Raw genomic sequence first — 14,348 nt, forward strand, 5'->3', positions numbered from 1 at the left:
AGGAAGGGCTGCGGAAGACTAGACTGGGGAGAGAGGTGACCATCTGCACATCCCAGAGTAGAGTCAGGCTTGCTTTTGCTTAAGTCTTCTTCGAGCTCCTCCTGATCCATCGCATCGAATTTCCTCAACTGACTTTAGAGCAGTCAACCTCAGCCTCACACATCACCTGGGGTCTCCAGAAACGAAAGGGTTCCCTACTAGGTTACTTGCTAGCACTATTAGTGCCCCTACTGCGGTACAAATTCTGAGCTCACACACAACGCTGGAATTACACAAAAAGAGCTTTAAACACCCAGGTGACTAGTGCAGTCATCTCTGCAGATCCAGGCCCCAGACTTCATCAGACAGCCTCCATGCCCCCAACCCCACAGGAGGCAAGGAACAGCAGAAGCTGAGGCCTGAAGCATCTCCAGAATGATCAGTGGAGCTAGGTCTAAACCAAGGTCTAAGAGCTAGGTATGAACCAGGTGGAACTGAAGATGATTTATACTTCCTCAGCTGGGACTCTGCTTAACTCTGGAGAACAGGTTGACTAATGGGAACATTAGGCTTTGCAGCAAGGCTACACGTGGGCTCAAGTCCTAACTCTTACCAACACAATCCTTAAGACAACTCACTAGAGCTTTCTGTATTCCAGAAGTAAAATAGGATCACAGGGCTGACTCACTACTAGTGTGGCCAGCTAGAAAGGTAAAGATCTTTGTACATTTTCTCCTTCCCAGCTTTAAGCTGGACATGATGCCAGACATTGCCTTCTGGCCAACTGTGGGTGTGAACTTTGGTCAGCCCCACGCTCCTCTCCATTCCTAGCCCACGAACTAGAGTTTGGACTTGGATCAAAGTCTGAGGCAGCTCCCTAATTCTTAAGGCACAGGAGGCATGATATTGCCAATCAGTTGCCGGTACCTTCCGCAGCTCAAGTCCTTTCTGCCACTTGTAGGTGCTGCTGCTACTGCCTCTACTTCAGACCAGGCAGCAGCCAGGACTGTCCACCCTGCGGCATCTCAGAGCAGAAGTGTAAGCTGAGCTTGTTTCAGAGCTTTCTCACCATGGTGAGTCCTGTGGGGAGCCACAATAGAGGGAGGGCCATGGGGATCTCCACTCTGAGCACCCAGAATCTCTCTATTCCCCATCTGAGCGGATGCTGCCTCCTAAGGTTCTGAAGACAAGAGTTTCATTTTGTATCTCCAGGCTTAATCCCTGTTCCCTTTCCTGTGGGTGGGGCACTGGGCCAAGCCAGGTCTGAGGTTGACCTGAGGGACTCTGACACCGCTATGGCCAGGATCGCAGTCATGCATTTAGATCAGAACAACAAGTTACTTGCTGTGTAATAAGTCACTTTGCTTGTCAAGGAGGGAACTGGGAAGAATGATCTGGCGCTTGCTCCTCTGCATGTGTGGGCTGCTCCCAGAGCAGGGGACTGCAGTGTGGGAGGGAGGCTCTCAGTGTCCCCGGGCTCTGCTTTAAACCTGATCTTGGACAGATCTGGGCTCGATTTCAGCCTCACCCCACCACTGTGTTACTACTGTGCCAAAGGCTTGACTTCTCTGAGCCTCTCCTCTCCCCATCCCTATCTGCAGAATGGCAGACTAAGACCTGTTAGCACGTGGCCACTCGGTGTTGATCAGACTAGAATCCTAGTGGCCTCACAGAGTACCTCCCCTTTCTTGCCTTTCCTTCCCCTTGTGTTACTGGGAAACAGGCATGGCTCTGGTGCAGGAATGGTTGGGAATCTCTTGAAGGGAGGTTAGGCTTGGAATTGACACCAGCACCACACTTACGCAGGGATCCCCCTTTCCCCACCCTGTGCCTGTGGCTCTAGCCACTTGGAAAAACAGCATGTGGCTGGGATGAACCTGGCGGGTCCAGGCATTGGCTGGCTGTATGACTTTGTGCACAGTCATTTGTGGAGCTTCAGTTTTCTGTTGTTTGTACTAATCTTACCTCCAAAGGGTTGTTGGGAAAATTAAATTAGACATGTTCATAAGTACTTAGAAATGGGTCTGGCTCTTAGTGCTTAAGAAGTGGAGCTCATCTTATTCTGCTTGTTGTCTGCTGACCAGGGCTACTCTTGTCATCCTTAAGCAGGTATTATGGCCTTGGCCCTTGGTAAATGAAGGAAAACCTGACAAGAAGACACGGCACTTCATTTTGCATAAAGGCTCAGAAAAGAGGCAGGAAGTGTGTTTTGCGGAGGTCTAGGTCAGCTGCGACCACTAGGTGGCGCCAGCAGTCTCCTCTGGATCCACTTTGAGGCTCACTTTTCTTGCCTCCTGAGGACAAAGGCGGCCAGCCCGGCTGCATCCCAGCCCACAACAGTAATTTAGCTAGCTCCAGCTTTTCAAAGCCTGTTCACAAAAGGGACTGTAGCACCTTTTTAGTGAGCTTTTCTCATAACACTGGTATAAACCCTAGTGAATCACTGTTTCCCAGAGGAAGACTTGAGCCCAAAACAGATGTTTGTCTGAGTTCTCATAGCTAACCATAGGCAGACATGGTGTTTGATACCAAGTCCCACTGACTCCAGAGCCCGGGCTCACAACTATTCTGGTCTCACATAGCTCCCCTCTGACTACACACCCTGTAAAGACTCAGCTGAACCCAGAGGTATTCTCCAGGGTTCTTAGGCCAGCCTTTGCACACCCTCTCTCCTAAGCAGGCCCATAGCTCACAGTGTAACTGCCTTGGCAGAATGCAGACATTCCAAAGAGACATTTCACCCCTTCCTATTAGCTATCAGACTGCTGAAACAATGCCTGCAAGCAATTGGAATTTTCCCAGGAATCTCAAGCTGGGGGAGGTAAAGACAGAAGCCCTGACACTAGCCAGGGGCAACAGCCAGGAAGAGATTCCACATGTTTGTGACAGAGTTTCAGCCACCTGCAAGAGAGGGATGAGTCAGCGTCAGGCAGAACCACACCTTGACCGGAACTGACTAGGCTCTTTTTTTTTTTTTTTTTGTATTTGTTTCAGCGTTTTATTTTTTATATCTATTTATTTGTATGTTTGTTTTGTTTCTGTCTCCTGAGTTCTGGAATTAAAGGCATACATCAGCACAACCTGGCTTATTTCAGTTTTTATGTGTCAGTTTGAGACACATGGGTCTCCTATAGCTCAGGCTGGCCGCCAACTTTCTGTGTAGCTGATGCTAACCTTGAACTCGAGACCCTCCAGCCTCCACCTCCTAAGGCCTGTGCTACCATACCCAGCTAGAACTACTAGACTATTCATACTTCTTGCTCTCTATTTAAACCTAAACCTCATATCAGTGCCCTGAAGATGGCCTTGGACATGGGGGAGTATCCCTGGACCTCTTTATTTGTTCCTCCTCCCAGTAAGGACATATTGATGAATTGATGAATAATAAACAATTTGATAAATTATTATAAAACATAAATTATAAGTAAATTGATAAATCTCCTGTCTCTGCTTTTTACTGGTGTTTCTTTAATTGACCTGTTGAGGACATGTAGCTGAGAATAGTTTATTAGGCTCCTAGAGCTGAGGCTTTGACCCTAACAATTCGTTTTCACAAGATTCTTCCTGTGGCCTGTGAGGCCTCTGCCTCCCTCTTCTTGCCAACCACATTGCTTGCGACACTATGTCACCCTGATGCTTCTAGGAGCCACTATTCTATTATATACCCCATATCTTGGCTTATGCTTCCTTCTGCCCAGTATACCTCCCACCCCCCTTCCCAATGCCTACATGTCTCTTTCTTGTTCTTCATAAAGACTTCCCAGGTCCCTTCAGGAGACTGAGGTCCTTTTCCTCTGTACTGCCACGCAGGTGTATGTACTTCTCACATAGCATGTAAGAATGATATCTGTGTTCCCATGGAGGGCAGGAATAGCATCTTAGTCTCTGTGAACATGCAGGGCCAAGCACTGGGCCCCGCCACCCCGCATGAGAGGTCTAGCTCTAGCCCATGAAAATCAGTTGTGGTATCAACTGGGTGGGTGTGGGGCCTGCCCAGGTTCTCCCCCATCATAGGAGCCTCAACCTAAAACCTACCTCCTCTAACAGAAACAGCCAGGGCCCCAATCTCATTATTTTTTTTTTTTCTAGTGAGGACACCAACTTCCCCATTTGCTTTACATTGAAACTGGTTTTCAGGATACAGAGAAATCATGGAATAAAGGCCTATTAGTTAAATAAACACTGAATAAAAAGTTAAAAGTTGAGAAGTCAAGGCACATCTACCTGGTACTCAAGGCACCACTGTGTCTTTAGAATTCCTAGGTGGCTTCTGTGATTCCTTTCCCCTGGCATGAAACTCCTGGGGAAATTTGGCACAGTAATGTTGCTGGGAAGGTAAGATGGGGGTCCCTGCTGACCACACTCTGAACCTCGTTTCTTGCTCTTCTTCTACAGATCTCCAAGAAGATGGTGAATTCTGTGGAAGGGTGTGCTGATGATGCCCTTGCTGGGGTAGTAGCCTCTAACCCTGACTTGCAGCTCTTGCAAGGACACCGTGTGGCCCTACGTTCTGACCTGGACAGCCTCAAGGGCCAGGTAGCACTTCTGTCAGGTGGAGGCTCAGGCCATGAGCCTGCCCATGCCGGTGAGTATCTTGTGTTATTTGTAAGGGGTGCTGGCCAGAACAGAGTAGGGATCCTGGGAGATCCTCAGAGCGAGTGTGAGGTACCAGACAATGAGGCCAGAGTTAGGAATGGGCCCGGTCTCCATCTTCCCACTGCCCGCAGCTACTCCACGCCCAGTCACAGCCTGTCTCTGCACCTGGATTCTTACAGCTCTAGAAATGCAAGGTTGAGCCAGATTACCCCCAGGCTCTCCCAGTCTCAAGAGTTGGTGATTTCAAAAGTCTTCCTGGCCTGTTTTTCCAGTCCAACTGACCCAACACCTCCATGAAACTTTCTTGACCCTGCAAACACAAATTAGGACCCCTCTTCTGGAACCCTGTCATGCCTTTTCCCACAGACGAACCATCCTAGCTAAGTTCCTGTTTGATGCCAGGGATATGGTCCTCATGAGGAGCTCCTACAGCAGGCCTCAGACTTTATGTCAGCTTACTCTTTCTGTCCACGCTCAGGATTCTGTTCATTCATCCAGCACATACTAGTGAGCCCACTGTATACTTGGTCCTGTACAGAGCACACATGTGAATCAGGCAAGATCCTCCTCTGTAGAACTTTTATGCCCCACTCTGGGAAGACAGATTTGAGTCAGAGAGCCTTACGGGTTGTGCCAGACACTAGAATAAACAGTGAGGAGCAGGAGAGATGACTCAGCACTTAAAAGTATTTGTTCTTGCAGAAGACCGGGGTTCAGTTCCCGGCACTGACATAGCAGCTCACAACCATCTGTAACTCCAGTGTCAGGGGAACCACTGACCTCTCTGACCTCCACAAGCACTAGGCACACATGTGAGACCACAGTGCACATATACACACACTTGCAAAACACTCAAATATAATAAAACAAATCTTTTTCCAAAATTTTATGTAAAAGAAGAAGAACAGGAGGAAGAACAGAAAATGGTGGGAGTAGACAGAGTTCTTCAGGGTGGGAGGTCAAGGGAAGCTCCTTCAAGATTTCTCCTGTGTAGGGGCTAGCCATAGCACAAGTGCATAGTAGGGCTTACCTACATGGATCTCAGGTATGTGGGAAGCCCAGGGATAACAGATCTAGATTCTACCCAGCACCTTTATTTCTCTTTCTCCAGGTTTTATCGGGAAAGGAATGCTGACAGGTGTCATTGCAGGATCTGTGTTTGCCTCTCCTCCTGTGGGCAGTATCCTGGCAGCCATTAGAGCTGTGGCCCAGGCAGGCACAGGTCAGGTTTGCATGTAGGAAAGAATGCTGTGGGTGGGCACTGTGGGGTGGATAAGGCAAGGCTTAATGATACCATGCTTCTGCTCCTGCAGCGGGCACCCTCCTCATTGTGAAGAACTACACTGGGGACCGGCTCAACTTTGGACTTGCCATGGAGCAGGCCAAGGTTGAGGGCATCTCTGTGGAGATGGTGGTAGTTGAGGATGACAGCGCCTTCACTGTCCTGAAGAAGGCAGGCCGGCGTGGCCTGTGTGGCACAATACTTATCCACAAGGTTAGCCTCCCCACCCTGGGACACTGAGTCACCAGCCATTTCTTTTCCCTGACCCACCAAGTCTCCACCATTACTACAGCCATTAACCCTAGAATGCAGGCATCCTCCTAAACCAGGTCTCTTCCCTTCCCTTCATATGGGGAGATGTAGTCACTTGCCCCTTCCTAGCTCTTCTTCCAGTGCAGGACAGGTCCTTTTATCTGCCCCAACTACCTTCACACTGGGTCACAACTGCACTTACCTTCTTCTCACTAGGCTACTGTATTTGCTTCCTGCACTCCTGCCTTGCCAGTCAGCTGCCCACACTGACCCCAGAGGTGTCTTTATAAAATACAGAAGGCTGAGACTAGAGGGTTTTGAATTTGAAACCAGCTTGGACAACATAGTGAGACTGTGTCAAAAGAACAAAAACAGGATATATATGCCCAATTTTTATCTCGCTGAGAATACCTTGGGTTCCCACAGGCAGCTCAAGCCCCTTGATTGGGCTGCCCACCACACTCTTTTAATTTATTTCTTTGAGGGCTGGAGAAGTAGTCCAGCAGTTAAGATCACTGGCTGCTCTTGCAGAGGACCTGGGTTCAGTTCCCATCACTTACATGGTAGGTCACCATTGACTGTAACTCCAGTTCCAAGGGAGGCCAGAAGAGGGTGTAGGAGCCCCTGGAACTGGAGTTAGAGACAGTTTGAGCTGCCATGTGGGTACTGGGAACCAAACCTGGATCCTGTACAAGAGCAGCAAGTGCTTTTAACTGCTGAGCCACCTCTCCAGCCACTCCACCGCCAGCACACTCCTGTCCCACCTCACCACACAGTGTCTTTACCTTCTCCTAATGCTCTGTGAACATCAGATCGCTCCCTGTACCTGTTGGACTGGAGCTCATCTCTGTGCCTTTATGTATGTCACATCTGTGCCCTGCACAATCCTTTCTGTGGCCTGGCTGACCCCTGACATTCTGTAGAGGCTGATGGTGCTCCACATGGTACTCTGCCTGATGGCCTCGGCACCCTGAGCTACTCCTGATACATGTGTCACCTGGCAGTAATCTTCAATTTGTGTCTTTGCTTCTCTTCCTCAGACTCCTGAGTTCCTTGAAAGCAGGACTGTGATTAAGTCATCCTTTTTCCTTTCCAGCTCAGTAGATTCTTGTTGAAAACAGTAACAGGTGGATAAATGAGTGGAGTGAGAGTAAATGGAGCTATGGGAGAAAGCTCTGTGCATCAGGAAAATGATCAGCAATGGGCTCTGTGACACTGAACAAATAACCCCTTCTCTAGGCCATTTCTCTATTTAAAAGTCCATTCCAGCTCTACTAGACTAGAGGGAAGAAGATGAGGGAGAGGGTGGAAGGGGAGAGAGGGAGAGAGAGAGAGAGAGAGAGAGAGAGAGAGAGAGAGAGAGAGAGAGAGAGAGAGAGAGAGGTTGACTGATTACTGGAAATAGGTTTTATGCATGCTAGGAAAGCCTTCTACCATGGAGCCACACACCCATTCCCAAACAGAAACTCTTGAAGACTCCTCTAAGCAGGTATGTTGTGAGGTGAGGAGAGGTCATTCTTCTACCTTAAATGTGATGGACCAGGTTTAGTGTAGAAATCCTGAGGTTCTCCCAACAAGAAAGTTCTTCCCAGCCTCTCTTCTGCTCCCACTGACCCAGTGATTCCTCCATGCACCATTCCCCCCTCTCTCTGGGTGGCTACAGGTGGCAGGTGCTCTGGCTGAGGAAGGTATGGAGCTGGAGGAGATCACAAAGAGGGTGAGCATGATCGCCAAGACCATGGGTGAGTGCCAGCCCAGGGATGGGAGGATTGTCTCAGACATGAGGACTCAGAGCAGGCTCCTACCAGTTGCACTAGGAGCCTTTCCAAGTTATTTCCTGGAGGCTAGAAGATCCTCTGGAGAGAGCCTGGCAGCCCTGGGTACCAAAGTTTAGACTCTCTTCCTGAGATGAAGAGTTGGGCAGCCTGCTTAGAGAAGAGGATGCTCATGGCCAGGGCATCCTTGGCATTGCTGCTGCCATCTTTCCACCTGCTGCAAACAATAGAATCACCATCTCTTTTATGCTTCATGTTTCCTAGGTACCCTGGGGGTAAGCTTGTCTTCCTGCAGTGTCCCTGGTGCCACACGCACGTTTGAGCTTGCAGCTGATGAAATGGAGCTAGGCCTGGGTAAGCCTGTGCCTACCATGCCCCTGCCATGACTGGTCTTTGCCTTGAGTTTTGCCTGCCTAAGAGGTCTTGGAGTTGTCCAGCTAGTCCTTCCTGCTTATTTGATGTCCCTCAGGTGGTCTCTGGACTCAGAGGTGTGCACTTGAGGCATAGCCTAGTCTTTATCCTGCCTACCTTTATCTAGTTTGCCATCTGTGCCCAGGCTGCGGACACAGGAGCCATGTTCCTCCTATCCGCCTTTACTCATATCAGTCCGTGTCCTCCTGCTCCAGCCCCAGTGCACAGGACCCTTTAGTCCAAAGGACACCTTTTCTGTGACTGACATGTTCCACTTCTTCCCTTGTGTTTCTAACACAATAGGTATTAGTGTCCCCCAGCTTCTATGACTTCTCAGCTAGCTCTACTGCCACGCCATCTGCTGCCCTGTTCCATTACTCGTTTTCTACCCACTTTCCACACCCATTGTGCCTAGTCTAGTGCTGAATACTGTGTGCCACTGATAAAAGCATGGGAAGACAATTAGCAGGCTGTGAGCCAACCAGTAATGACCACATCTCTCCATAGGGATCCATGGGGAAGCCGGTGTTCAACGGATCAAGGTAAACAGACACCCTGCTCGGCCTAGCCCAGCCCCAAGGGTGCCCAGACATGGCTCACTGCTACTTCTTCTGACAGATAGCACCTGTTGATCAGATCGTCACTCTTATGCTTGACCACATGACAGACACCTCCAATGTATCCCATGTGTCTGTACAGTCAGGTGAGTAGCCTGTTGTTCCCATTCTCCAAGCCTTTCCTGCCCCGTTTCACAGAAGTCACCAAAGGTATCACTGAGGGTGTCACATCTATCAACAGGCTCTTCAGTAGTGCTGATCGTCAACAATCTGGGTGGCCTGTCTTTCCTGGAACTGAGCATCATAGCTGATGCTGCCATACGCTTGCTGGGTGAGCCTACCGTACAAGAGGACCATTAGCCCTTTGTTTGTTTTTTCCTTGAAACAATGTTTCACTATGTCGCCCTGGCTGGCCTGAGCTTACTATGTAGACCAGACTGGTGTTAAACTCACAAATATCCTCTTACCTTTGTCTCCATGCCCAACTCCCTTAACTCTTTGAACCTGGTTTGAAACTGGGCATAAGAAAAGCAGCTGAGGCAGTGTCATGTCATGGCCGAGAACATCAGCTGAGTAGTGAGTCACACAAGCTTGAGTTCAATTGTCACTTTTGCCATTTAACGGCTGGGGTCCTGAGTCTGGAAGTTATAATAGCAACACCTGCCTTATAGGGTGGCTATGAGAATTAAATGAGATCAAGTATAGGCAAGACACCTGGCACCTTTAAGAACTCAGTAAATGAGAGCTATAACTCATCAGTCCCCCAAGAGGGGATATATCCAAGGAATGTGGTAATGGGCTGTCACTAACGGACGCTCTGAGGAAGTCATGCCATTTCCATACTCATCAAAGACTTCAGCCTTCGAAGTCCTTGTTTCGCTGTTTGGTTTCTTCTTAAGATGCTCTGGGTAGTTCCCTTTCCCACTCACAGGCTTCTTTGCTTGGCATTGCAGAGGGCCGTGGGGTGAAGGTCGCCCGTGCCCTGGTGGGTACCTTCATGTCAGCGCTAGAGATGCGAGGTGTTTCCCTTACTTTGATGCTTGTGGATGAACCCCTGCTGAAGCTAATAGGTGAGAGCTGGACACTGGAAGCCTTGCTAGAAGGAATCATCATGTGCCCACAGGTTCTATCCTAGAGACCACATTAGGGCTGAAGGTGACAGTCTGGGCTCTAGACCTGTGAGGGAGGCCTTCCCTGGTTTTTCAGCCTTCAGCTCTCATCCAACTCTGGAAAGTTGGTGTTAGTGTCTTCCTCACATCTGCCTTACCCTTTCTCCAGGGCATATCTCCACCTCAGCATGCAGTACACACTTAGCATATCCTTATCAGTTTGGACCCACTTCTTGTAGACAGCTTAGGGAACAAGTCTTCAGGGCCAGGTGGGGAGTCTAACCTCCACTTGATCGTGTCTGAAAAAGTTACCTGGCTGCCTCTAGATGCTGAAACTACTGCAAAAGCCTGGCCTCACATGCCCAAGGTCTCTGTGACTGGGAAGAAACGGATTCGGGCAGCTCCTACAGAGCCTCTAGAAGCCCCTGAAGCCACTGCAGCAGGAGGTACTGGGTCCTGCTGATGAGGAGGGGCAATCATCCTTGGTGGTCAAGACTTTGCCTTGAGTGTAGTGTACAGAAACCTTGGCACCCAAACTTCCCACATTGGTGGAGTTTACCATGCTGACCCCTTTCTAGGTGTACCATCGAAGCAGATGACACTCGTGCTGGATCGGGTGTGCACCACCCTCATCGGACTGGAGGAACACCTGAATGCCTTGGACAGGGCTGCTGGTGATGGAGATTGTGGTTCTACCCATAGCCGTGCTGCCAAAGGTTGGCCTCTTTGGGACACTCGGGCATTGCATACTAGCTCATAGGCTTGAACATTCCATGAAACAATTTCAAGGACATTTAGGAGCTTTCATGGAGTTGCTTCTTTCCTTCACCAGCTGAGGCCATTCACCATACCTCTCACCTTGTTTTCCCAAGAGAAATGAGCTTCCCACACTACAAATCAGGAGAGTGCTTGCAGAAAGAAACTCCATTCTGCTGCCCTTAGCACTCCCAATTGCCCACACCACCAAAAGTCCCTGTTTATCTCGCTGTCCAAGAAAGATGGATTCAGCTGAACAATGGTGGCACACAACTTTAATCCCAGCACTCAGGAGGCAAAGGCTGGTGGATTTCGGAGTTCAAGGCCAGCCTGCTCTACAGTTGAGATCCAGGACAGCCAGGGCTACATAGAGAAACAGTGTCATTAATCAGCACCTACCTGAAGCCAAGCGATGCTCCTATCTCATCTCCATGGTTCCAGACGTGAATGAAGCCAGGCAATGGTGGCTCATAAGAATTTCCAGGCCAACATAGGGTGATAGTAAAGAGAAGAGAAACACACAAGCAGGTAGAAAACATATTCTTCAGGAAATAAGACTGATCAGGAAAACACTAGCAAAGATCAAGGAGAGAAAAGGAAGTGGATAGCACCTCTGAAGGGCCACTTGTCTCTACTTGCAGCCATTCAGGGCTGGCTAAAGGAAGGCCCAACTCTAGCCAGCCCTGCCCAGGTACTCTCCAAACTGTCTGTCCTGCTGCTGGAGAGGATGGGAGGCTCATCTGGGGCGGTGAGTAGAAGTTGAAGGGGCAGACTGATGGGGAGGGATGCAGGCTTGGCTGGGTGCCGGCCAGCTCTGTGTAATTAGCATTTTGGTCCTCCCCAGCTCTATGGCCTGTTCCTGACTGCAGCTGCCCAGCCTCTCAAGGCCAAGACTGACCTCCCAACCTGGTCTGCTGCCATGGATGCCGGCCTAGATGCCATGCAGAAGTGAGCCAGCACCCCATGTCTTAACACCAGGGCTGTGCTGGGAGGTGATTGATAGATGGTTCTGCTCCCAGCTAGACATTGTCCTTACACTTAAAGTAACCACCTTGCTCATTCTGCCAGGTATGGAAAGGCTGCACCAGGAGACAGGACAATGGTATGTACTCAGGGTGTTCCCCTTTTGAGTCTACAAGCCCTAAAGCTACCCTTAGGGTCAGGGCTTCTTAACCCCCCTTTTTCTGACCTTGTCCAGCTGGATTCTCTGTGGGCAGCAGCACAGGAGCTCCAAGCCTGGAAGAGCCCAGGGGCCAGTCTCCTCCCAGTCCTGACTAAAGCAGTCAAGGTGAGTGACACTCAGCTGGAGAATCAAGAAGCCACCAAGCTCCAATCTCTAGATGGCCTTAAGCAAGTCAATGGCCTCTTTTCACTGTCATTTCCACCTTTATAAAATGGGTAGGTACCTATCTCAGAAAGTACTTATGTTGCCAGGAAGATACATTAAGCCTAGCCTAGTACCTGGGCTGAGGCTCAGCAAATATGGGCCCCTTTCCTTGCCGGAAGCAGATAAGAGGTGACCTTTCCACTGGATGATGGTTCAGAGATTCCTGGAAGAATGGGACAAAGGATCTAGGCTCAGATTTCAGGGCCCAGGAGCCTACTATCATGTTCTGGAGCCAACTTCCACTGTTCCTCAGAGTGCTGAAGCTGCAGCTGAGGCCACCAAGAACATGGAAGCTGGTGCTGGGAGAGCTAGTTATATCAGCTCTGCACAACTAGATCAGCCAGACCCTGGAGCAGTCGCAGTCGCTGCCATCTTCCGTGCCATCCTGGAGGTCTTGCAGACACAGGGAGCATAACTGCTCTTCTCCTCAGCTCCTCTCCCTGTTTGTTACTTCCTCTTGCCTTCAGATGGTCTCCTCTCTCCCTCCTTCCCTCCCTCCCTCCCTCCCTCCCTCCCTCCCTCCCTCCCTCCCCGACACCCATCCTCTGCATGGAGCAGGACATTCTTCCCCACCTCCAGAACTGTTCCATGAAGATAGTATCAGCTGGGTTGGTCACATGCCTGGACAGCACTGTTCTTTCCCTCCTCAGGAAGAGGAGTCCCTCAGATCTTGTCCACCCAACCCTAACCAGCTTTGGATGTCAGTGATTTGGCTTTTCCTGAGTACAACATAGCCTCTAACTGGGTATACCTATTTGGTTTCAAGATCCTAGGCCTCTTCCTCTGGAAGGCCTCCTATACCCAGTCAGTATATGAAAGAAAGCTAATAAAATCCATTGAAGCCATAGGACTTGATCCCTGATTACAGTGACCATGACCCATCTCTTGGCAGGCACTTCATCACCTGTGCTCCATACAAGTTCTGCTCAGCTGGGCTGCTTCCCTAGGGGCTGCTCCCCGGGGCTCCCCTTTCCTTTTCCAGCACACAGCATGCCAATGTACAGCAGAGTGGCAAAGAGGTTTTTCTCTTCACCAGATCAACAACTGAGAGAGTCTTCAGAAATTACATGGGCATTGGGTTCCCAGAAGACATAGACTTACTGTGTTTTGAGGCTCTGGTATAGCTCAGAAGCTGTAGTCATATCAGTTCCAAGGTCTGTCTAGAGCAATTATTGCCTATGTCCTGACCAGCTGAAAGGCAGATGACTGGTGCCTGGTGGAGACGCCATACACACAACACAGCTCAGACTGGGCATGCCATCCTCAGTGTAGGGAGGTGAGTCAAGGCACTAGCAGGTCCTATCCATGACATGAAGTCTGGTTCTGTTTTAAGCCAGCAATGGGAACTCATGCCCATATTTGGCCAGTAGAGATCTGTAAAACTGAATAATACCCATCTCAAGACAGCTCACTGGTCAGTAGCCTGTAGGTCTAACAACTTGAATTTGATTGCCAGATCCCATTAGGTGCCAGGAGATAAAGTTGCCTTCTGGCTTCCACATGTGATGTGGGATGAATGTGCCTACACACACTAAGATTTTGGTTTTCAGAATGGTAAACATTTCAGGGATATAAAAACTCAGCTGAGGAGAGGATCCTAAGCAGCCTACTATTGTAGTGCTGTCACCAGAACAGGTGTGTCACCATCTATAACTGGTCATACTAAGAAAGGGACCCCATCATCTGTGTTACTCAGATTAGGCACTTTGATTCCTTAACCTCTGGACCTAGAGTCCCCTCTTAATCTGCTCCATCAAAAGTCCCTGGCAACAAAACTGGGTGTCAGCATGTACAGATACATGTACCCAGCAAAGGAAAAGGCTAGTGTCAAATACTGACTTGTGGATCCCAACTCTGTCACTTAGCAGAGTAATATCAGGTAACTCTACTTGCCTGCCCCACTCCACTCCTTTTGGAGTCTTGTTTTCCAGACTTTAAGGCAGAGAACATGAACTCCTTTCCTAATGAAAAGATGTGTCCTATAGCCATTCATTATGAAGGATACCCACACAGATTTAAATAGCATACAAGTCTGGGACACAATCATGGATTTCTGGTTGGCCCTCTCTGCTTCTGTAAGGATCAGACCTGTCCTGAGGCCTTTGTAAATTGTCAAAACTCTGATTTAACCATGATGCAGTGTCAGCAAAGAATGTTTCTGTGTTTCAACAGAACTATGAAATTTTATCTCTAATGTGATGGAATTAAGGGGTAGGACCTTGAGCCCAGCCTGGTGGCTCACAC

At 49.3% G+C, this 14,348-nt stretch overlaps 1 protein-coding gene across 1 annotated transcript; it reads left to right on the forward strand.

Moving 5' to 3' along the window:
- The first annotated feature begins 864 nt into the window (after window positions 1-864).
- Window positions 865-12,951, forward strand: Tkfc (triokinase and FMN cyclase). The gene is made up of 17 exons (XM_028777438.1): window positions 865-1,052; window positions 4,375-4,564; window positions 5,687-5,797; window positions 5,889-6,070; window positions 7,773-7,851; window positions 8,149-8,238; window positions 8,803-8,837; window positions 8,914-8,998; window positions 9,094-9,183; window positions 9,806-9,922; window positions 10,288-10,407; window positions 10,540-10,677; window positions 11,359-11,465; window positions 11,562-11,665; window positions 11,786-11,819; window positions 11,916-12,005; window positions 12,358-12,951. The coding sequence occupies exons 1-17, from the start codon at window positions 1,050-1,052 to the stop codon at window positions 12,517-12,519; spliced, it is 1,737 nt and encodes a 578-aa protein (XP_028633271.1). The 5' UTR covers window positions 865-1,049; the 3' UTR covers window positions 12,520-12,951.
- The last annotated feature ends 1,397 nt before the right edge of the window (window positions 12,952-14,348 follow it).

This window comes from Grammomys surdaster, unplaced genomic scaffold (assembly GCF_004785775.1).
Source record: "Grammomys surdaster isolate TR1022 unplaced genomic scaffold, NIH_TR_1.0 310, whole genome shotgun sequence".
Classification (NCBI taxonomy): domain Eukaryota; kingdom Metazoa; phylum Chordata; class Mammalia; order Rodentia; family Muridae; genus Grammomys; species Grammomys surdaster.

Coding starts and splice junctions, on each gene's coding strand:
- Tkfc (XM_028777438.1), top strand. Junction 9,184..9,805: donor TGCTGCCATACGCTTGCTGG/GTGAGCCTACCG, acceptor TTGGCATTGCAG/AGGGCCGTGGGGTGAAGGTC. Junction 10,678..11,358: donor CCATAGCCGTGCTGCCAAAG/GTTGGCCTCTTT, acceptor CTCTACTTGCAG/CCATTCAGGGCTGGCTAAAG.